Source organism: Electrophorus electricus, chromosome 18 (assembly GCF_013358815.1).
Source record: "Electrophorus electricus isolate fEleEle1 chromosome 18, fEleEle1.pri, whole genome shotgun sequence".
In the NCBI taxonomy this organism is placed as follows: Eukaryota; Metazoa; Chordata; class Actinopteri; order Gymnotiformes; family Gymnotidae; genus Electrophorus; species Electrophorus electricus.
This window is the reverse complement of record NC_049552.1, coordinates 5,913,397-5,936,675: the sequence shown is the minus strand read 5'-3', so window position 1 is coordinate 5,936,675 and position 23,279 is coordinate 5,913,397. Positions and strand designations below refer to the sequence as shown.

General features: G+C 43.0%; 4 protein-coding genes across 4 annotated transcripts; all 4 read right to left on the bottom strand.

Moving 5' to 3' along the window:
- Positions 1-1,915: 1,915 nt before the first annotated feature.
- pabpc1l (poly(A) binding protein, cytoplasmic 1-like) lies at positions 1,916-9,306 on the bottom strand. The gene is made up of 15 exons (XM_027012230.2): positions 9,114-9,306; positions 8,702-8,895; positions 8,325-8,440; positions 7,535-7,674; positions 7,301-7,395; positions 7,084-7,221; positions 6,874-6,969; positions 6,469-6,735; positions 6,306-6,387; positions 5,714-5,830; positions 3,234-3,370; positions 2,963-3,071; positions 2,744-2,874; positions 2,568-2,646; positions 1,916-2,100 (listed from the first exon to the last, which is right to left on the bottom strand). The coding sequence occupies exons 1-14, from the start codon at positions 9,304-9,306 to the stop codon at positions 2,584-2,586; spliced, it is 1,878 nt and encodes a 625-aa protein (XP_026868031.2). The 3' UTR covers positions 1,916-2,100; positions 2,568-2,583.
- A 2,025-nt stretch (positions 9,307-11,331) lies between these two features.
- On the bottom strand, positions 11,332-14,718 carry LOC113578772 (14-3-3 protein beta/alpha-B-like). The gene is made up of 6 exons (XM_027012229.2): positions 14,610-14,718; positions 13,070-13,370; positions 12,665-12,788; positions 12,378-12,541; positions 12,093-12,188; positions 11,332-11,979 (listed from the first exon to the last, which is right to left on the bottom strand). Exons 2-6 carry the CDS (start codon positions 13,361-13,363, stop codon positions 11,923-11,925), a joined length of 735 nt encoding a protein of 244 aa, XP_026868030.1. The 5' UTR covers positions 13,364-13,370; positions 14,610-14,718; the 3' UTR covers positions 11,332-11,922.
- A 359-nt stretch (positions 14,719-15,077) lies between these two features.
- Positions 15,078-17,268, bottom strand: LOC113578791 (cytochrome c1, heme protein, mitochondrial-like). Its single transcript, XM_027012250.2, has 4 exons — positions 17,104-17,268; positions 16,484-16,957; positions 15,682-15,782; positions 15,078-15,466 (listed from the first exon to the last, which is right to left on the bottom strand). Exons 2-4 carry the CDS (start codon positions 16,587-16,589, stop codon positions 15,362-15,364), a joined length of 312 nt encoding a protein of 103 aa, XP_026868051.2. The 5' UTR covers positions 16,590-16,957; positions 17,104-17,268; the 3' UTR covers positions 15,078-15,361.
- A 1,206-nt stretch (positions 17,269-18,474) lies between these two features.
- On the bottom strand, positions 18,475-23,108 carry LOC113578790 (eukaryotic translation initiation factor 2 subunit 2-like). The gene is made up of 9 exons (XM_027012249.2): positions 22,981-23,108; positions 22,192-22,369; positions 21,752-21,852; positions 21,408-21,540; positions 21,157-21,257; positions 20,525-20,673; positions 20,365-20,421; positions 20,180-20,265; positions 18,475-19,535 (listed from the first exon to the last, which is right to left on the bottom strand). Exons 1-9 carry the CDS (start codon positions 22,993-22,995, stop codon positions 19,360-19,362), a joined length of 996 nt encoding a protein of 331 aa, XP_026868050.1. The 5' UTR covers positions 22,996-23,108; the 3' UTR covers positions 18,475-19,359.
- Between the last annotated feature and the right edge of the window lie 171 nt (positions 23,109-23,279).

The following is a 23,279-nucleotide window of genomic DNA, read 5'->3' as shown; positions in this document are numbered from 1 at the left end:
AAACAAAATAAAAACAATTTTAAAAAAACAACAAAAAAAACCCCAGAAACCAAATCCGAGCCACACAGTGGTCACAGAAACTGGCTGACAAAAAGCATTAGAGTGAGGAAAAGCATAAATATTGCTTAAACAATGATCCAAAAAGAAAAAAACAAAAAACCAACCAACCACAAGCCGACATTAACTTTTCTCTTAAAAACTGGATTGTGGTACTTTAAAGGCATCAATTTGTACACCCCCTACCAAGGAGGATCTCTGGTATAGCAAGGGTCATGGTCATAGATGAACGAGTTGTACGGTGTTCCGTTATGTGAGTAATCCTACTGCTTTTCCACCAAAGACAGAAAAAAAAGCAATATACATAGTGTAGTGTAGGAGACAAGTGATATTTAAATCCTTTTACATTTATGCATGCAGATTCATTTGAAGGGAAAGTTAACCTAAAAACAGAGGCAATCCAGGAGATAAAATACATCTTCAGCAGTTTTGGTTGCTCTAGACCTTAAAGTCTTTTGTGCATATGATTCATATAGAAGATTCTTAAATGCTGAAGGCTGTTAGGCACAGGATCACATACTGGTTTTGGGGAAGCCTCTAATTGAAAAGGAGTGAATGTTTTAGATTTGGGATTACTTTCACATGCAGTCAATAATCCAATCACTATCAGATTTCTACAGTTATCCGATGACTCAAGTGCTCACGTAAACAGTGTACTCTGGTTTCTTCAATTGGATTAAGCCCATAATCGTACTTCTTGAAATCCAAAACAGAGGTAGATTTCATCTCAGCAATCAAGTTCCTCCATGCACGTTACCCATATATTCTGATTCCTTAGACTGTGGATGTGTAAAAATGTACACAGCAGCCAGAACAGAAGACCAGAAGGAGAGCTGCATTACACAGCAAAGTCAGGGGCATCGCATTAACGTGGCTGGAATGTGTGTACTCCTCCTTTTCTGGTTTTGCCTGCATTTTCTGTGTTGGTTTACCTTTTACCTATGGCTTTTTCTGTTTTAATAAATAGATGAAAAAAAATGTATTCTTCATTTGGATTTAAATAAAATTAGCAGCAACCATCTGAAACAAGAAAGCTACAAAATCTACAAGCTTAAAATCATAGAAGAAAAGCAAAAAGTTCATTCTACAAACTTGGGTATCCATTTGATGTACGGTGAAAACCTGAAGTGCTGGCAACACCTCTAATTTTTCAATTATACATGCTAACAGAGCTCTAATGCACTGTAGTACCACAGGCAGACCTAGTGACCATTCACTTTGGGTCTGCTGCCATGTACCCTAAAACTGGGCTGACTATGCACAACTCGGACCTAAATGATACTTGTATTAAAAATGTAGGCTGTCAGTGACTAAAGTACAGATTCATTGTTGTAATCTTTGAAAACAAACTAGTGAAATGTCTATTCAACTGAATCAGCTAACAAAATGAAAGGCAGTTAACCCATACAGCCCCATGCTATAAACCAGGGCTGAAAAATAATGCATGACTTACATCAAGGATCCAGGCAACACACTGATGACAGGTTACAGTCAAACAAAATATATAAAAAAAAAAGAGCCGCACACCTTGCCCCCTCTTCCAAACACACCCGTATGCATGCACACAGACATACACACGTGTATGTTACCACCTGGTCTTACTTTTGGCAATAATCAATCATTCTGTCTAGCATTTACTCAGATAAGCAGAAAACACACACACACACACACACACACACACACACACACACACACACACACACACACACACGCGATTGCATAACAAATCTAAGCCACATTTAGACCACTGAAAATGTCGATGTAATCAACAAGGCTGCAACAGGTGTATGGGTAAGCCAAAATATTTTTAATGCACAACAGAGGTTTTTTTTTGTTTGTTTGTTCCCCTCCCCCCTCCCCCTCTCGGTTTTTTTCCTTTTTATAATTTTTTATAAACAAAAGCAAAACATAACACTGTGAACAACAATTGAGCTATTTCAATAAAGTACCACTGATTTTAAAGTGCTCTTCCACCATCATAATCTACTCCCCTTTCCTTCCCCACCCAGTCTCTCCCCTTTGGCAAACCCACGGATCTCCTGCCTGCAGTGAACAAATAAGAGGGGGGGGGGGGGGGGTTAAAGGTCATACAAACTAGGAATAGAGTGGATCACTATCTGCATAATGCTCGCATATAAAGCCACCCTGTTAACTAAAGGCATTGATTTGCTGGTTCTACTACCAACAGCTAAAACTTGCATTACATTTCCTCTTCATCCCTTTAACTCTACATCTCAATTGCATCTCTGATTTGAAGTCCTCTGAAACTGGATAAAAGTAATTAGCTGGCTTATGTTCTCTGTAGGAACAGGGCTGAAGTTTCCTTAGGTCAAGGGCTACCTCCGACCGTGGTGGAGCTAAAGCCAAACTCCCCCGTTAAATCACTTGAGCTACAGTTGCCAAATCTACTGAACCAGCCAACATGGTGACCTCTGTAACAGCTACGCCACCTGACGTGTGCGTATACGTACGGGTACACAGGGGGTTTCAGGGAACATCTGGCGTTTTACCTGCCTGAAGGCCTCTTCATTTCTTAGGTGACGTTTCTTTGGCTTGGTGAGCCTGGAGAACAGCCACTGCCTCCTCAACCTGAAGACAACACAGGTTGGCGTTTGCAGCAGCGCAGGGGCGTCGCACGTTCCGCGGCCACTCTGGGGATGGAGAGCGGTGCGGCGTGTGGGCCCACCTTAGCGTGCAGGGACTCCGGGGACTCCAGCATGTGCAGCAGTTCAGAGTTGTCAATCTCCAGCAACATGCCCGTGATCTTCCCAGCGAGATTAGGATGAAGGGCCTGGATCAGTGGATAGAGGCGCTCACCTGTAGACACAGACACACAAATGAAGGACCCCCCCCCCCGGCAGGTATTTGGAGAATACGTACGCGGGCACATGTGCATGCGTCTTACCCAGAAGTTGTTTCTGCTCCAAAAGGGGTGCAGCAGCAAGCATAGACGGTGTGAGGGGCTCCTGACCTTTAATGTGAACTGCAGGCTCAATAACTGGAGCAGGCACCATCTACAAATACAAGCCCCCTTTGGAACATCCAAGACTGAAAAATTCAAGCTTCTTCATGCAGTGCAGTACTTGGTGCGCCAACAGCTCCACAGTGCACTGGAGCACCACACCGCCAAATCCCCTGTTGATCAACCCCAGGGGCCCTGTATATTTTTGTATTACCTGCTGTGCGACGGCGGCTGGTATGCTGATCACCTGCTGCACGTTCCGGACACCAGTCGAGTATTTGTACTGATTGGCTCCTCTCATCATAGCCCCTCCCACCGTTCGCCCACCTGCTGTTTGCGTCCCAATGTGTGCTGAATGGACAGACAGAGACTTTATTTACCAAAAATATTCCATCAACAACATAATGGTTCCCCTTGACCAAGATGCAGAGACATATGCAGAGCACATTACTTGGCAGTAATGTGAGGGATCAGAGATTTGCAAGGCTCAGCTGAATTTTCAGTCTTAGCCCAGTCCTGTTGACTGCTTTGAGTTAAATGGTCATTTAACAGGAACAGAGAGGGCAAGGGTGCTTCAAAGAGAATTATGAGGGTCCATTTAGTGGGCGAAATCTGTCAAACACTTGCGCACACACACACACATGAAACATTTTCACAAATAGCCTACTACTTCCATTTGCGCAAAACATACTTGCACGTGCAGTCATTCGTTCACTGGTGCATAAATAGAGTTTAACTGCCTACAGATGTCTGCGTGGCCGCATGTGTGTAAACATTTTCATTGTGCCCGGTAATCATTTCCCCCACAACAGGAAAGCAGATAGTCAACATGTATATTGCTCGCTCATGAAAGTAAGGTGTAGAGCAGACTTACGTTTCTTTGTAAACAAGCTATATGTGCTTATGGTATAAAATCTAATCAGTTATGGAAATTTGAAAATTAAAGATTGAGAGTTATTAGAAACAATAAGATTATCTGCTACGTTCTCTTGGTAAATATTCAGAAGGAATGTCATTGACATTGGAAGTGCATTCTAATAAGTCACAAGATATGCCTTCTGAATATTTATTCACATACTGTAGGCCAAGTGGAGGATACTGAGAAGCTAAGGTATGACCACTATGTTGCTGCCAGCAGGTCTACAGAGAGTAATCTTATTTCTAATTCAATTAACGCTGGAACGTTTGAACATAAACTAGTGGTGGGACACCAATATGTTGTCTGTGTTGATCTATGGAATGTTTAATTCCAAAAGTCTAATATGATCTCCTGTTGAACTAGCACTCCTGATCGCCACTAAGTTGTACAAAATGGTGGATTATTCCTTCCTTAGATTCTTTGATCTTCAATAGGTCAAAATTGCACACTTTTTTTTTTTGTAGAAACCTCTCTTCACCTTATATCTATGAGCATATTGGACAGATGTTAAATATCTGCCTCCCTCTTACAATGAAATGACTTCCTGGCACACTGAAAATTGGTTTATACACAAGCATAGCTCCATGTTTACGCACCAGTGAATGAATGAGCAAGTGCAAGCCATCATACACAAATCTAAGTAGTAGGCCATTTGCGTGAAAAGATTTTATAGGTATGCGCAAGTAGTGTGTGTGCGCAAATGTTACCAATTTCACCCATAACAGCCTCCATACGAAATAGCAGCAGATGCTTACATGCATGCATACATACATACATACATACATACACACACACACACACGCGCACGACAGCTCAGGTTGCAAAATTGACATCATTAAGCAAGTCTGGTCAAGGTAAAAGCATCATGGGTAAGAAAACATCGACAACTCCTCTCTCAGGGAATCTAACAGGGGTCTGCAGACTAGGGAGGCGGAAGGATGGAGATATTCAAGACCCCTTCATCAAAAGGAAGGCAGTGAATCTAGAGGACTTGTAGGACAAGGGCTTCTTGTGGAAATGAGCCAGCATGAGACGGTTTTGGTTTGTTTGTTTTTTTTTTGTTTTTTTGACACCCTCACCCTAGTAGAGAGAGTACAACAGTAACCCATCTCTAGTCATACGAAAGTATGGTTTTATTAGACATATACTGAAGCACAGAAGTGAGAACATGATTAGCCTACATGAAATGTACCACAATCCTTTCCCCACCACGCTTGAAAAGCAAAGTGACGAGTTGAAACAATGATGTGACAAAATGAACCAGTTGGTAAACCTCACTCGTGGTGCAGGGAGTGGACAGCTCACACACACAGAACTCACAAAGCAAGCAGCCCTTTGTCTGGGGAAAAAAGGAAAGGGGAGAAAAAAAATAAATAAATAAAAATAAACTCGTGTGAAAGTTCAGTGATTTATATGCCAGGCACCAGCAAATAGTTGGGTCACCTCATCTTTGTCAAAATTGTAAATAGAAATGCAAATTCAGTGGACCAGCCCACCTCAGGTAATTAAAAGCATACGCATCATTTGAAGTAGAGACACAGACCTTCTGAATTCTGAAAACAAGGGGCCAAAAATCATTGGCACTCTGAAAGATGACCACAGAGCCAGAGATCCAAGCTGCCATTCTGAGAATCAATGTGCTCATTGGAGCAGTGCATGTGCCAAGATACCGGTTGTTAAAATTAGCCACTTGAAGTGAGAATGTCTGAAAATAACTCAAAAGGGCACCATCAAACCATGCCTTTAAGAATCTCCCCCCCCCCCCACTTTCTTACCCATTCTCTGGGTGGTGATGATGCCCGGAGCCTGGGTGGAGGCCTGACGCACAGTGCTGATGGGGGTGGAGGCCCTGCGTGGCATCGCCGACCTCACTATATGAGCGGAGTACGGAGCTGACACAGCCAAGCACAAAACAAGCATTAGGGCGCCCGAGCCATGTTGGCGTTTCTATGAATGTCAGGGGAGAGTGGATCTGGAAAGTCCGGTTTACATGTCACCCTCGTACCTTGGTTACAGAAACCAGGTTAAACACTGATTCTGCTTCCAAGGAATTCAAAACATACAAGCTAGATGGTTGGAGAAACTGGAATACAGAACAGAATCACCTTAACCAGGTTTCTGGTTCACTGTTTGCTATCTGCATGAGTCAACTGACAACAAAAGCTTCTCACTTCGGGAGTACTGAAGACCGTTACGTAGCTACTTTCATATCCGCCAGCTAGCTGGTTTCATATTGAACAGGGAGAGCACACAGCTGTTACCACATTCTGAAACAAGCTGAATATTTTCTGTGCATTTCCACTTCACCGCATCGTGCGGCTGCTCCATTAGACAGTGCTTCAGTGTTGACCGAGTGCTTCCTCCTACCCTGGGGTCTGGGAGCTTGTACTGCAAAACGTGGCGGAGGTCGCAGGTTTGGCACGGTGTTGTAGAAGGCGCGTCCCTGAGGCTGTAACGCACGACAACAAAGACATAACTAATCGTGATCAGGTGCACGCGTGCTGAGAAGACCACCGCCACACCCACTCACCTGTGGCATGGAGGGCATGTAGTAACCAGAGTTGTGCGGGTAGGCAGGCAAGGCAGGGCCGTGGACGGTGCGGACGCTGGCCAGCCTCTGCATGTACTGGCTGGTGAGCATAGCCTTGCGCTCTTCCTTCCGCTGCGCCAGGGCCACGTACAGCGGCTTGGTGCTGACGATACGCCCGTTCATCTCCGTCACCGCTTTGGTGGCCTCCTCGGGAGAGGAGAAGCACACGAAGCCAAAACCCTTACTGTGACCTCCGTCCGTCATCACCTGCCCAGAAAGCCCGACGGCTTAATTTCAATGTTAAATGCGGAAATCCAACATTGAAATTAGTCTTTGAAGCCTGAATAATTTGATTGTATTGGAAGGTCTTGTCCCAAGATTGTTAACTACGATTCATTCAGTTACCTTAGCGCTGGTTATGGTTCCATATGGAGCAAACTCTTTCCTTAGCTTGTCATCATCAATGCCGTCGTCTAGATTCTTTACATATAGATTCACACCCTGCACTCAAACGCATTTTAACACCCAGAAAAACTCAAATTTAGACACAAAAATCTGAACCATTTCAGACAAACGACAGAGGGACCCGTCTCAGCAGTCTTGCTGAGCGTTTACCTGGTAGCGGTTCAGGCGCTCCTGCTTGATCTGCTCAAACTTGCGCTTGAGTTCTGACTGCCGCTCCACCCTCTTCTGAGCCCTGCCCACGTACAGAATCCTGCCGTTCAGCTCCCGTCCATTCATCTCCACTACAGCCTGCAACCCAGATGCACATTTAAGATATTTCGGATTCCGGGGGTGCTCAGCCAGAGCTGCGCTCGCTGCCGCCGCTTACTTTCTGCGCATCCTCGTGGTTTTCAAAGTTCACAAAGCCGAAGCCACGGGAATGCCCCTTGTCATCCGTCATCACTCGCACGCTCAACGTCTTCCCTGTCAATCATGAGTCATAGCGAAAGTGACCACAGAATGTGACTGCATCAGCCCGCGTTGGAGAAAACGGCCACAGGATTCATGACTGCCACGTGGCCTCTACCGCTTTGAAATGGAGGCAGAGCCGGGATTGTCTTACCGTATTCCGAGAAGATACCCCGCAGTTTCTCATTATCCAAGTCCTCCCCAAAGTTCTTGATGTAAACGTTGGTAAACTCCATGGCCTTGGCGCCAAATTCTGCCTCTCGCTCTTTGCGAGATTTAAAATGGCCAACAAAGCTGTTCATCGAGAGGCAAAAGAGATACAGGAGTAGGAAACTAAACGAGGACGTCACACCAAAGCTCACAACTAATGTTCATCAGCAACGGCTCACAAAACTTTAAAATCGAGATTGGACTGTAGGAAGTCACCCAGGCAGCCTGTAGTATGAGACTGCAGCACTAGAGACGAGGGCCAACGGACCCCTTTCTTCTTGCCAATCCAGCCCTCACCGCACAAGCCTGCATGAGCTCCCACACGGATGGCGAGTGAGACACAGCTATTTCAGCTCAAGTCCCACATCAACCAGCCCTCAAGTGCAGAGACCTAGATGTGGACAGCTGAATCCCACCCCCACCCCCAGGAGACAGTGGGCCTGCATTTCTTTCCAATTCTTTACATTTCGATACCAGGGTGGAGGAGGATTTCCTTTCATCATTCGACTGTTGTCTCTTTCATACAATGCACGTCAAAAGAAGCCACACAAGGATCACACCTCAAAACACATCACTACAAACCAACAACCCTGCAGCCAGGTCAGGGGGGCTTATGGCATGGACTCTGTGGCAAGTACAGATATTGGCCTCAACCTGTTGCGTTGAGAACCAATATCTCAAACCAGAATGTATGGCAGATGTGCTGTAGGGAGCATCAAGGGTTCGACACGTACACTTTGCGATCGTTGAGGAGCATGCCGTTCATGGTTTCAATGGCTCGGTTAGCTGCCTCCTGCGTCTCAAAGTGCACAAACCCATAGCCTTTCGAGCCATTCTCATCACATACTACCTGAGAAAGAAAACATCAGGACAATGTCTTTGCAAATTGACAGGCCTGCATTGGATTAAATCAAAAATAATGAGTATATAAATGCCTTTATTCAGCAAAACAAAAACACCACAGGGCTGGAACATCCGAGACTGCGCAGACTACTCAAGGCATACAAAAACAAAAGTGTTCTGTTAAAATAAATTTGTGTACTGCAATATCAATATTGCAAAGGCCAAAACTGCAACGACAATGAACAATATCTCGTGCAGCCCTACTTACCTTACATGAAAGAATGTTTCCAAAGGCAGAAAAAGTGTCATAAAGCGCCTTGTTGTCAATGGACTCGTCCATGTTCTTGATAAAGATGTTCCCTACTCCAGACTTTCTCAGACAAGGGTCTCGCTGTGACCACATGATCCTGATTGGACGACCCTTTATGACCTCATAGTTCATCGTGTCCAGTGCACATTCCGCTGTGGCACACGAGAAGCAAAGTCGAATACGGTGAAAAATCACACACAGAGTAACCAGGCTGAACAACTGCAGGAAATAATGCGGCCTCATAAAATCACCCTCAGGGTGAAGCAACACCACTACATTACCACACTTCGCCCTCAACGAAGCACGGCTGAGGGGCGGCGAAGAGCGCAAAACCTCAGTAAGAAAGCGAGGAGGAGACGCGAGCCCTCACCGTCGGCAGGCTGCTGGAAGTTGATGTAAGCATAGCCGAGGGACCTGCGGGTGATGATGTCTCGGCACACACGAATAGACATGATCGGTCCAGCAGGTGAGAACTTCTGGTAGAGCATGGCCTCCGTGACGTCAGGGTGCAGATCGCCCACGTAGAGTGACGCCAGAGGGTACGCCGGCCCGCTGTTGCTCATCCCTCAAGCTCTGCAGTGGTCAGACAGCACAAGACACCCAAAGGCTAACTAGACGCCTTTGCCATACAGAGCGAAGAGTGGACACACGACTGCCATGACAGTTGGATTCTCACCGGAAGTCTTGAACCGGACCAAGTGGCCCGTTACAATTTTATGCTGTACCCAGTAACGAATGTGTTGTAGCCTAATTTGTAAGATACAAAATCTGAAAGAAGGAAGAACGTATATAATCCAATCAAATGCAATGTTTGGTGCTTTCCATACATAATTTCAAACATTGCGGGAATTCGAATTAAACTCAGTCACCAACGTAGCTTGGCTAAGTTAGCCTAGCTAACCAAGTTAGTATTAAAGTAAATTGAAAGCCAATACACCAACTACCAGAAAAAGAAAAAAAAGACACTTGTGGTATTCTGCTAGTGCCGGCGTCTAATTGTGGAAATGGTAAAATGTAGTTATAAATTTAGTTTATTTTTAGCTTGCTATGGTTGCAACGTAAGCACAATGCCGTCAACACATGGAAGTAACCACCTTAGCTTAGCTAACTAATAGCAGTTAAACCGACGACGAAATAACGGCGCCGACTTTAGCTAACTAACTTAGGAGAAATAATTAGCTAGCTACAAAGGTTAATTATAATAATTGTAAGAGCACGAGTTGAAATCTAATATTAAAATATATGGGCTTATTCAAAACCTTATAAAATTATGACGGATTTGTCAAGCAAGTTAACATTCATTGCAATTAAATGCGGTACCCACATCAATTTCCAGACTTCGATTAATCTTCTGTGGTAGGTAACCTTAAGTAAGGCTAGCTAATGCCTGAGATGCATGTTATTCATCTTAGCTAGCTACTTACCTTTTCACCTAAAACAAATATTGATTGTATCGGAGGCTTGTTCGCTTCAGCTAATGATAGACAGCAATTATTGGTAAACGTTTGTTTGATTATTGTTTAGAAACACCTGTCATGTCAATCCGCGGTTTTTTACGGCCAATTAAAACGGGTGTCATTTGGAAACGTCCTTGACATGTAAAATAATAGTCCGCGAGAGTAAATAGTGCCGTGAAAGACGTCTATGAGAAACACGAGTACCAGCCCCTGTGTCACAACGGCTGAAATAAGAGAAACGTTATCATGGATATTATCGTACATAATACTGCAAAAAAACAAACGAACAACAACAACAAAAAAAAACCCATAAACATTAAACATAACGAATCCACTGTAGAATACCACACAGCCGCTAGAAGGGTAAAGGCATTAATTGTAGTCGTTACATCAGTAGTCCACAAGAGGGCAAACGCCATCGAGAGCCTCGAGTAGGTAGGACAAAATGGATTTACACACGTTTATGAACATAGTAAGGAGGTAAAAGATCGATCGCCAGGATATGAATAACGATTGGAAGTAATCGTATGTGTTTGAAATGCTTTGATTTCCTTCTATTCTGGATTTCAATAGTTTGTTTTCTACAGAACTACAGGGAAAATATGGCTTGACCAAGACATCCGATATCACATTTTATATCAAGTATATGTGGTATTTAATTGTAACAATAGTTAACATGATCTTCACTAGACAATCCATATTAGCTAATTTTATTCCCAATTTAGTCTTTTTGGTCATAAAAGGCTTACTATGCAAAGATTCATAATCTGGAAATTTAGATAGACTCTTATTAACTAGTGGCCAGAATACTTAATAAAGCCTAATAATAATGACTGATCTTATTAAACTGCAAACTAGTCATTTAAAAAAATGACCTAGCATTACATCTTATTTGGAAGGGGTCTAACTATTGCTGTATGTGTAGAATGCAAGATCTTAAATAAATACACATCTTCCATTGAAATTGAATTTTCAGACATTTACTTTTTGAACTGGCCATGTGACCATGTGTCTGAACAGGGCTTTCAGTGAATTACCCCCAGCACTGAAGCCAGGAATCCAAGCTGAGAGGCATAGCATCATGGGTCCAAAAAAACAACAACACAGATACAAAACTCAAGAATTACAGTGTTTGGTGAAAATAAACTGCCAGTTTAATAACCATACAATAAAACCTGCAAATACCATGATGAATTACACTAAAAAATGTCCGTAACAAAAGGAGAAAAAAAAAGAAAAAGAAAATGCACCACCAGCTAAGTTGGAAAAAATGGGAATCATTAGGACTATTAGAGTTCATCACCCGACTCCAAAACACACATGCGCATGCGCACACACACACACACACACGCACACACACACGCACGCGCACGCACACACACGCCCAATGTACAACAAATATGGATTATGCTATTCAGTACTACCATATTAAATTCACAAAGAAATTGTCTGGACCTGCTGACATCAGCAAATCACCCCGCGAGACCCCCGCCTCAGTCCCCACCGCTGGTGCCTGTGTGGGGGGCTTCAGTGTGCGTCTTGCTTCGGGTGAGTTTAATTTATGGGGGATGGGAGCTTAAGTGGAGATATGGGTGAAAGATGCAGGGTGGGGTGGGGAGGGAAGGTTGGTGGAAGCCATGTGTGTATTTTTTGTTTGTTTGTTTGTTTCATTAATATGAGTGTGTGTGCACGCGCAGGTGTTTGGAGGTCAGTGCAGCTCCTCTAGTTCTCTCCCTCGCCTGCCTCTACATCTTCGCCCTGGTTTTCTGACGTCCATAGCTGCAAAGGCGACAAAACACAAACCAATGAAATGTTGCACAGCACTGCCCAACCATGTAATGAAAGCACTGGAGTGACAGTGGATGAGGGAGGTATAGGAAACAATGACTTACGGTGAGATTGTCCCTTAGTAGTTGCATGATCAAGGTGCTGTCTTTGTAGGAATCCTCATTTAAGGTGTCAAGCTCAGCAATGGCTTCATCAAAGGCCTGAAAAGGAATTCAATTTCCTTAACAACTTTTTTCATTTTGGCCCACTAATAAAGCCAAAATTATGATCTGACTCCAGTGTAAATAACAGGGACATACTACATCTGAGTAACAGTACAATGGAGATGTTTATGCTCGACTTGGCCCAGGTAGACCAGTATTAATGGCACGGGTGGCATGTGCTCTTACCGTCTTGGCAAGGTTACAGGCCTTCTCAGGAGAACTGAGGATCTCGTAGTAGAACACAGAGAAGTTAAGAGCCAGTCCAAGCCGGATAGGATGCGTGGGCTGCATGTCTTTCTTGCTGATATCAAATGCATCTTGGTAGGCCTTCTGAGAGTTGGTAACTGTGGCTGAATAAAGAGACAGACTCAGTTATACCCACCTTACCCCAAGTATAAAAACGTCATTCCTTCACATTTATGTCATTCTGACAGCCTGAAAATAGTCCCTGAGAATATATTCTATCCACTTACAGCTCTTTTTCTCTCCAGATGCCACTTCAGACAGGTATCTATAATAATCGCCTTTCATTTTCAGGTAGAAGACCTTGCTCTCAGCTTGAGAGGCATTGGCAATGAGATACTTGTCCAAGAGTACCTAAAGGAGCAAAAAGATACAGTACCCATGAGGTTTAGCTGTGTCTTAACTTCTTTGTTTGATAAGAAATTAAGCATGTTCAAAGACCTTTAGATAAAACACAGAAAACGGCACGGGAATTTTGAGGAATGTACAAAATGTTTTGCTAGAAATTCACAAAAACTAGAATTTACCATGCATGTGTATTTTTCAAAATTGTATAAATTAATTTAATTTTGCCTTATATGTTTTAAAATCCATCAAACCACCAAGTTTCATGGTTGTGGGTCCAGCGGCATTACCAGAACATCGTTGCAGATCTCTTCTAGCTCCTTCTCGATCTTCTCACGATACTCGTGTGCCATCTGCTGTTTCTTCTCGCTGCCTTCAGATTTCTGCTCAATGCTGGATATGACACGCCAGGAGGAGCGGCGGGCACCCACTACGTTCTTGTAAGCCACAGAGAGAAGGTTGCGCTCCTCATTGGACAGCTCCAAGCCCCCCTCGGTCACCGCCTTCATGGCGTTGGCCATATCGTCGTAGCGCTCTGCCTGTTCAGCCAGCTTGGCTTTCTGCACCAAGTCATTCTTGTCCATTTTCAGACTGGGAAAGATAAATAGGATACAGCACCTAAGTCAATAGGAGGCAGGAAAGGGTGCAAGGCGTTTCGGTTTCTGACCGAACTGTACTTAGTCACGTTTGATGGTTTTTAGAATACCAAAAAGATAAATACTTTTGTGAATATCTTGATACCTCTGTTGTGGTTATTCTAATAGTAAAAATAGCAAAAAAGTCAATTGCAGCCTCTCGAGTTTCGTTGCATGCTGCAATTGATGGCACTCTTTGCCAAGCACTTTCAGTGTAACTATGTCAATACTTTATAATCCAACACTTAACATAAGAGGAACATATCTAGAACAAATGGCAAAGTTTCTCAAATTTTTCACACTTCCGCTAAGAAATCCGGCTCTTTTGAGGTTTAAAAAATGTTTCGGCACTATTTAATCAATTTTTGTGTGTGATGAACCATCGCAGAGAGAATTTGTTACACTCTCGCTCGGCTACTTTGCAGCGGTTAAATACCTTCTTAACGCCACAAGATGTCACAAATATTAAAATGCACTAATTGGGGCATGACCCATTTAAACATCACCGCAAATCCAATCACTCGGGAAAAGCTGTGCTGCATCGCCACGGACATTCATTTTGTTCATGTGAGCTAGCGGACATGAACAGAAGGGACCACCCTGCGTTTCACAGGACGCAGCCAGCTAGCTAGGTTAGCGATCCTGTGCTAATCTTTCTGAAAAGGTCCCTCCCGACAACTCGTCATTTCTTTAATTAAACTTCACCTACCGCAGCGATTTTGCGGACAGCTCTCTGTCCGTCCATAACACGGTTTACTAGGCTCACGGTTTTAAACTACAAAGACTAGTGGTTTGCTACTATGTGACGTTAGCTGAGCAGCCGGCTAATCAGTTTAGCAAGCTAGCCAATCAGTCAAACCAGCTACACGTATAAAAAAATACGCACACTGTAAGAAATGCCGTCATGTCGTTTTGTAGTTTATACACTTGGCTAGCCAAATTTAAAGGTTACATCTCTTTTCGTTTCTTAGGAGAAAGAAAAAAAGGCTTAGGGTTGCGACAGCGAATTTTCCACTGCGGCGCTGTTTTTCCCTATGAGGGAGACGGAGGCCTCCAGGAGGGGTTAGTGAATAACAAGCCACTCGCTAACCGTCCACGACTGCAATCTTAGTCTGAGCACGATATACCCCCAAAAAATAAATAACCGCGTAAGGCAAACGGTGAGTCTTGCTGTAATCGATGCGTGGAAACTCACGTTTAAACGGCGTTGACTCCCGCTTTTGTCTGTGAAAGATACGGTTGGAGTGTCCGTCCTCCTTCTCACTCTTCAGTTGCTCTGGGCAGTACCACTTCCGCTGAACATGACACATCCGCTTCCTATAAACCGTGCTAACGCAAGCTTATCGAACAGCTAGTTGTAGGTTTATTTAGGGGGGAAAAAGCACGAGTCCCCTTGATTTAATGTTATTTCCTCCAAAAACGGCTGCCATTGCATAACAGGAGTGGCTAAAGTCATGTTTTCCAGGTATTTATTGTAAGCACGTTGCGCGACATGGGGCTGCACGCGTTGCTCCAGTTTCCAGGAACAAATTGTACTGTCTAGTTTTTTTTTTTTAATTTACACTACAATCGCCACACCAGTGTTCCATCATGTGAAGAACGTATGGAAAAACCTTAACATAACCTACACATTAGAAAAAGTATGCACATTAGAAGTCATTGCTAATATTGCTACATATTTATTAGATACTCATTACAGCACAGTGCACATGAAATGTGTACATTATAACTGCTCGTCAAGGTAGTGGAAAGGACAACCCTTTCCCCAAGAATTCACAAACTGGTCAATTAATAGAATGTTTTAACAGTTTTCACACCTTTGAATTATTATGTGGAGGTAGGAAAAATTCCAAAGGGCCTGTCTAAAATCATTCAGTTAAAAAAAATGGCAAATGAATGACCAACTGACTGCAGAACTCCGAGCTGATCTGGCATCAGCAAGCAGAATCATTTCGGTGGCCTGTAAGCAATCTTCCCGCTCTTGAGTGCAGACGATCTGTGACTCTTCAGATAGTATACGAAAGGGATGAGGACTGCTGAACCCATAAGGAGCTGCAGGTGAAATGGGATAAAGTCAGCTGAGAAATTAAAGTTAACTCTACCCAGTTCAGCAAAGGTCCAATTCTCAGACTTGTTTGTTGCCGTAGACAAACAGTCTACTTTTCTTTTTCACCAGACTAGCTCAATGAATACATTTTAAAGTGAAAATTTCTTAAAGGGGTTATTTTATCTGCATGAAAAAGATCAAGAGAACCAGTGAGAAGCACCTTAAGGCCCATGCGTTTTCTCTGGTCGTGTTCCAGCTCAGCTGCCCAGCGTAAGAACGTGCACACATCCTTAGCCACTTGGCTCATGGTCGCTGGCGTACCTGCCACAGGACAAAAACAATTCTTAGCGCAGATGAACAGAAATGCCGCGAAAAGAGCAGCCCCTTCCCAAGAGTCCCCCTGTCCTCAGCAAATAACTGACTGCACAAGGAAAAATTGCATTTCATACCAAAGACAGGAAAGACCACAGAGTACTTCAAATTAGTTATATTTTAAATCTCAATTAAAAAGGCTGCACATATTTTGAAACTACATCTTGTTGAAATAAAAAATAAACTCTCAAAAGATGCTGCTGAAGGAGCAGTCCATGGCCCTTATCCAGTGCAGAGACAACTACACCACAACCTAATTTAAGAGGTCTACTTACTTAGAAAAACTACTCCAAAGTACAGGGAAACATAAGTCACCCATCACCTAGCTACTGCCCAGAGAAGCTACACATTTGAAATACTGGGGATTGATGCCAACCTGGAGACTCTCGAGTCTCACGAGTGTTCATTTTGGATTCTGCTGCACAGATGAAATCTGGCATTAGACCAAATAGGAGCCATTCATTCTGGACCTTATGCGAACATGTTATGGTTCTGGTCTAAAATATACAATCTTTGTAAACTGTACTTAATAGTATAAATCACAGTATCAGTCACAATAATGGAGAAGAAACTCATTATTCCGTAGAATTCAAAGCATGAACCATAATGAACAAGGGCTTGTCCATTGTTCTCCACTCTACAAGACTCACCATCATCAAACTCTAGCACCTCGTTGTAGCTAGGTGGAGCCATGCCAGTGGCCTGGCTGGAAAAGTAGGGATTGTAGTAGATAAAAAGTACATCAGTATCAAACATATATTAAACCTGATCTCCAGAAGACTTCACATTCAACAGCTGGAGCAATTTAAAATTTGTAGAAAAACAGTACAAAAGATGAATTTAGTAGAAATGCTTTAAATATATTTACAAATACACAAAACCGATTAATAATTTTAGCATATGGATATTAACAGTAGGTATACATCAAATGTTTCTTACTGTTGCTGTCTGAATGCATTATGTTGTCCACCCACTATGTGTAAAGTGCAGACCTCACCTCCTCAGCAAGGGCCTTGACCTCTTCTTCTGTGTGTGACACTCCAACTAAGTTACAAAAGGCCAAGTACTCTATACTGTGGCAGGCTGCACACACCTGTTTGTACACCTGGTAGCCACATCGGATACTGGAATGCAAAAAATAAATCAAAATATACAGCATACTGACTGGCTGTCTTCCATACTTAACGACATTAGAATTATCCCAGCTTTCACAAAGAAAAAAAGGTATTTGCAATGAAACTAGAGGATGTTAAAGGGAGGGTAAGTGCACCTGGCGTGGTCCAGGGCAGAAAGCAAACAATTGTGACTCCATGGATACAAAGGGGGGTGCAACTCCAGGTCTGAGGCCTTTACTGCCTGATGAAGTGCCAGTGCAAGCCCAGCCCCTCCAGCTGTTAGCACCCCGATAGTGGATATCACGGCCTTCCTCCCTTTGGAAACAGAAGCAGAATGGAACAGAGGGGAACCCATGTTTAGCACTGTGTTACTGTTATTACTATTCTTTATGTATCCCATCCACCTTATTACTACTGCACACTGATTTCCAACAAGTGGCTTTAAAGCAATCAGTGTGTAAACACAGTCACTGCTAAGGATGTCTAAGAGTTGTCATCGGGTTTAATAGTAAAAGATCGTTAACCAAGACAATGTTAACTGTACACCGTGGTAACACAGCTTGACGGTGAGCCATATGTATAAAATAAAATAAAAAGTTAAGATAATTAACCTCTTTCAGATATTGCATGACTCCTAGATGGCAAAGTCTAGACATCCCCTTTATTAGAAATACCTACCTTGTATCCACTACAACGGCCAGTTTATTACACACGCTCATCTTGAAGTTTTGTTGCATTTAGTTGGCAAAGATAGCAGTACGTTGTACTGGTATTAGTATGAAAACATTAACCCAACAGTGTTGCTCGAATCTTTGAGTTAAATGTAACTGCTGGGTTGAAAGTGGTTTGACACGCCCTCCAAAACGACCCCGTGGAAGAATCTGGACACTTACTTGCATGTTGGATTCAGACCATTAAAAAAGTTACACAACTGCTGGACTATTCTTAAACAGTAGCGTTAACTAAGCCAATCACTATTCCTTCATGTCTGCCACCAACGTCAACAGCTAGACAAAATCCAGCGTTATCTATATAGCACATAGATGGCAAGTGTCAAAATTAAGCAATAAAATAAATGAACTATTTGGTTTAACTAACAAAAGTCTTAAGCATCAACCAGAGCCATGAGAGCCATCTAACATACATGGTAGCCCTGGTTAAGTAGCCAGATAGTTGACGGTTAGCGTTAAATTGAGTTGGATGAATTAACGTAGCCAAGCTAGGTTAACTAGCTAAACGACCCAGTATGCGGTAACGCCAAGGGAAAAAAACCGTTAAGACAATTATCCGTTCACAGCTGCAATCGTTAAAATACTTCACAACTTACTTTACAAACATGTACGGCGGTCTCTGGTGTAGGGAAGGCTTTGCCAGTAGACGCGCGCAGCCACTCGGGAGTGCCGCCATTTTCGCACGTGAAGCGGACGGACCGGCTTCTCGGATGCTCACGTGCGCCCTCAGCTCCGGGTAACAGGCTTCACGGTTACCGTGCGTACAAACCCAAATAAAATACTTTGACGCTGATATTCCCTTTTTTTACCCTTTAATTAAAAAAACAAACAAACAAAAAAAACACATCTTAAACAATGAAACCCATCTTTCAGCCTCAACACCGTGGAATATTTGCTGCCCCGTATTGCATACATATCCAAACAATCTCACATTTTGTTTTTGATATGATCTAAATGTTCAAGTCGCCTCTTGACAAAATACGGTTAATCGAGCAATAAAAACAGCTACAGGTCAAAGCATCACAGGCAACAGACCACAAAACTGGGTTATGGTACAGTTGTAGCACAGAACCGAATTCCAATTCCAAACAAACTAAAATGGAAAACACGACATGGAGGAACCCCCCCCTCTCTCGTTGAAAAGCAAGCTTGATCTAAACGTATGTGGAACGTGGAACATGGTTCCATTTCAAAAGCAAAAATCAGTGAGGGCAGCACGTAAACCACTGGTCCGGAAGGACACGGCACCATTACGGATACCGCTTCTGCACGAAGCTCAGATCAGGAAAAAAAAAACAAAAAACAATATCTACTGGTGTGAAACACAACATATATAAGTATGAAATACACTGGTCACCTGCCCTTTTTGATAAATGACCTGTCTCAGAGCAACCAAGGGGCAACAAAGTGTGACCACTGTGTGTATGAGTCATTAAGTTGGCTACTCCTCCAGCCAGCCTCCCTGCCTATACTGTACATTAATGTTTTTGTCTTTTCTAATATTTCACAAACAAGCCACTCAGCATGTTCAACCACAGCTCACACTGGAAGTCCGATACTGTGAGAGGCCCCTCCCTCTGCCCAGCAGTGGTGCCTAGTGGGCCATAGGGGGGCAGTACAGGGTATGCTCAGAAATGGAAGGGGGCAAAAGGCGGGGCACAGAGAGGAGGGGCTGCCTCATTAGTTGGCTTTGGCACGGAGCTGCGCCCTCTTGCCCGTGACGGCCTGGAATCCGGTCTTGATGCTGGCCACAGAGCAGCGTGAGTGGCATGTCTCGCACTGCAGGAAGTAGAGGCGCGTGTCCTTCTGCAGGATGGTGTCCGGTGAGCGACAGGTGTGACAGGTCACGTATTCCTCTGAGGAAAAGGGCGACCAAAAAATAAATAAATAAAAATGTTTACATTACACGGCAAACTATGATGCATGGAAAGATTACATTTCGCTAGCACTTTTATCCAAAGCCACTTAATTATGACTTAGTACAACTTGAACAACTGAGGGTTAAAGGGTTAAAGGGCCCTCAGGGGCCCAACAGTGGCAACTTGGCAGTGGTGGGGTTTGAACTAGAAACCATCTGATTACAGGCCAAGTACCTTAACCACTGAGCTACCACTGCTACTACAACACATCCAATAATGTGGAAGTGACATATTGACAATGCATTAAACATTAAGAAAAGCAAAAAATTGCTTTCAGGTGTTTATGCACAAACGAAGAAAAATCAAATAATAATTGGCATAAAAATAATCAATATATCAAAAATAATCTATCAGCTAATTGCTACTGCAAAGTTTTAAAGGATCAAACCACAGGTAGGTTGTTTAAGCCTCTCAATTGTTAGAAAAGCAATCAAATCATTTAACTACACAGGTCAGTCTTTTAGAGGTACTTATGGCACATTCAATATCACTGTGTAATATCTTGGAGTACTATCATAACTATAATGTTCTTATATGACCCATGCCTAGGTTCAAGGTCCAGTCCCATTTAACAGACTTACTGATATATCTTCTCAAGACGTTCTCTATTTGTTTTTGTTGGAATCGTCCTTTGATCACAAGCTGGTTATTTCCATCTATGGAGCCACTACAAAAGGAAAAACACCACCAATATTAATACAAAGGATCACAATGGGGGGGGGAGGGGAAACAACAGCCTAAAATACTGTGTCATTATAGCATTTACCTTGTTCCTAACTCAGCCAATAAGAAAGCCAAAAGATGCTTTGGCTGACGATGCAACCTGCAAAGAATTGAGCACGTCACGGTTATGCTTCCACTTTGAGATTTGTCAGTGATGCATGGAAAATGAGTGCTGAAGCCAGAGGACAAGAGATATGTCTCACAGCTTGCAAATGTCAGTGAAGTTGACGAAGGACGTTTTCTTCGTTCCAACGCGGACCACCTGAGGTGGCTTCATTACAAATTTCCTCTTCTCGCCAGCCACCATGTCAGGATTCTTCTCCCTCATGATGTTAAAGACTCGACTCAGCAGCTGTTGAGGTGGGAGCGACAGTTAGTTAGTTAGGAAACTAAAGGAAACAAATCTCCTTTAAATTGGCACAAAAGGTCATAATTCAGAAACAGTAGGATAAACAGATCTTACTGAGAACTTTTAAAAAGGTTAAAATGTAGTACAGTGAAACAAACAAAAAAAGCAAAAAAAAAAAGCACCATGACAATAGCATTTGACACCAGAAAGGTGCTATAGTTGTCCAATCCGCACATTTCTTTTCAGAAAATCTGCACACCCATCAAAAACCTTGATTCCTCAAGGCTTTCTGAACATTTTTTGCTATTTTACCTAATCGGTTAAGACTCAAGGGTCCTAGGCTTAAAAATTAATATGATTAAATTAACAAAATTATTTGGCAAGTAGCACAGTTAAACACATACATACAATTAACAAATACTCAGTATGAAGCACTGGCAAAGCAGAGCTCCCGAGTGACCCTCGGTCCAAAGGCAGGGGTCATACCTCATCATATGTGTAGTCCCTCTCTGAGCCCGCCCAAGCCGGGCCAGTCTGAGAGCTGAATGTGATCCCATCTAGATTTTTACCCTCATCGTCCTCTAGAGCTGTAAAGAGAAGTAAATTCATGCATGCAGGAGATTGTAAATCTTTGGATGCACAGCAATAAGGGAAAAGTGCTATTTATAAAACCGCCAAAAACTCAACGCAAAATTGGCTTACACATAACTTCGTGAAACACACAGCAAATCACTCACCATCATCTTTCTCGAGTGTTTCACCCTCTTCCACAAATTCCACCTTCTTGGCCTTCTTCTTCTTTGCTGGCAACATCAGATCCAGGTCATCGTCTTCTACCACTTCATGCTGTTCAGCCTCAATCTTCAGCTCCTGGTGAGTATTACAACAGCAGGATGATTTACTTCTTCGGCACTGTCATTACATCAGATATGATGGAACGGAATACAGCCAAAACATAGCTACTGCTCCTAGAGCAATGTCTCAAGTTTATCCATAAGGATACAGTCATCAGGTTTTTGTTTTTATTTTAAGCAGTGTTGGAAAAACTGTAACTCTGACCAACACTATGATGGTCACCAACCTTCATGCCCTCTTCGAGGTCATTCTCAAACACTTTCTTGGGTTTCTTTTTCTTTTTCTTCTGATTAAAGAAATTTAAATCATCCAAGTCATCTGTCGCCTCTGTGGAAATGTAAAACAAGCATGTAAAGATTATCCCCATTATACATTACACAAACACAACACTAAAACTCTCAAATGCAATTACGACAGCATTGCTAAGAGGTCAGGGATTTTGAGAACATTTTTAACTTTGTGTTATAGAATAAAATCAAAAACATTAGCCTGTAAAGTAATCTGTGTTCCAAGAGAAGTCCAAACCTTAACGAGTGTGAGCCAATAACCGTTTCCTAACTTTAGCCTTTTGCAACATGATATACTACATTTTTAAAAGCACAACAGATGGAAAATAGCTGTGCTGTGAGGAGCTGTGACCCAGACTACGTGCTCTGCTTGCAGCACCTTTCTTTCTGCTGTCATCCTCCTCCAGCTCCACCTCACGCTCCTCTCCGGCCTCGGGTTCTGCCTCGCGAGGCTCAGCCTGCTGCGACTCCTCTCCGAGCCCATCGCCTTCCTCCTCCAGCATAAAGGGCTTCTTCTTCTTTTTCTTCTTCTTGGTCGTGGAAGGGTCAAATAAAATCTGGAGACAGTAGGGAACATCAAGCAAGTCATGACCTGCTCTGATTAAAACTGCGAGGACACCATCAAAGCAGTACTACACGACACACATGTCTTCTCCAGATTCTCGGGTGGAATATCTAGAATTGGTGAGGCTTAAGTGATATATTGTTTAATTTATGACTTTCATAAATATTTTCAACCTCTTTCAAAGTTTTGTTTTTAATTAAGATTAGAATCCTTACAAAGCTCTGGTGCTCTAGATTTAAATTTTTAATGTACATTTAATCATTAATACGGACATTTCTTGTTACATATGGAAGCAAACACGTGCTAGAAGGGTAGATGAAAGACACGACTGAGCATCTCGACAATCAGTGTCAGCACTCCCAACCGCAAATTTCAGCGAAATGATCCAGCGCATAAGAGGGATCGAAAAACGCGAGACGAACGGCTGGCTTACTCCACGGTTCCAAACGCAGCCCTGGTGGCTGTCGTGCAGGCTAGCCTAGCCTAGCTTAGCTGGCTGATTATGTCAAAGGGCCAAAGCCATGCTATACAACCCTCACTTGTGCGATCTGCATCAAAATATGTATTTTTTTTTTAAAAAAAGAAAAAGAACCACAGACTCACCTCGTCTTCTGACATGGTCACTGTATCGAAAAGTCTCTTTCTGCACGGTATTAGTTCGAACAAGCAGCTAGTTGTGAAAAGACCACTACTCTGTGGGTTTCTTGCATCAGCAAAAAGATCCCTTAATGCGCAAGCGTATTTCCGACGACGAATGATGGCGTCAGAGCTGCGAAATTGTGACGCGACCGGTCGCAAATTTTGTAGAATGTACTAGTTTTTATGTAGTATTGTGAAAAGCCTCGTTGTGCTGGTGCAATGCACAGAAGTGTTTAGATTCCCATGAGGTTCATGGATGTCGT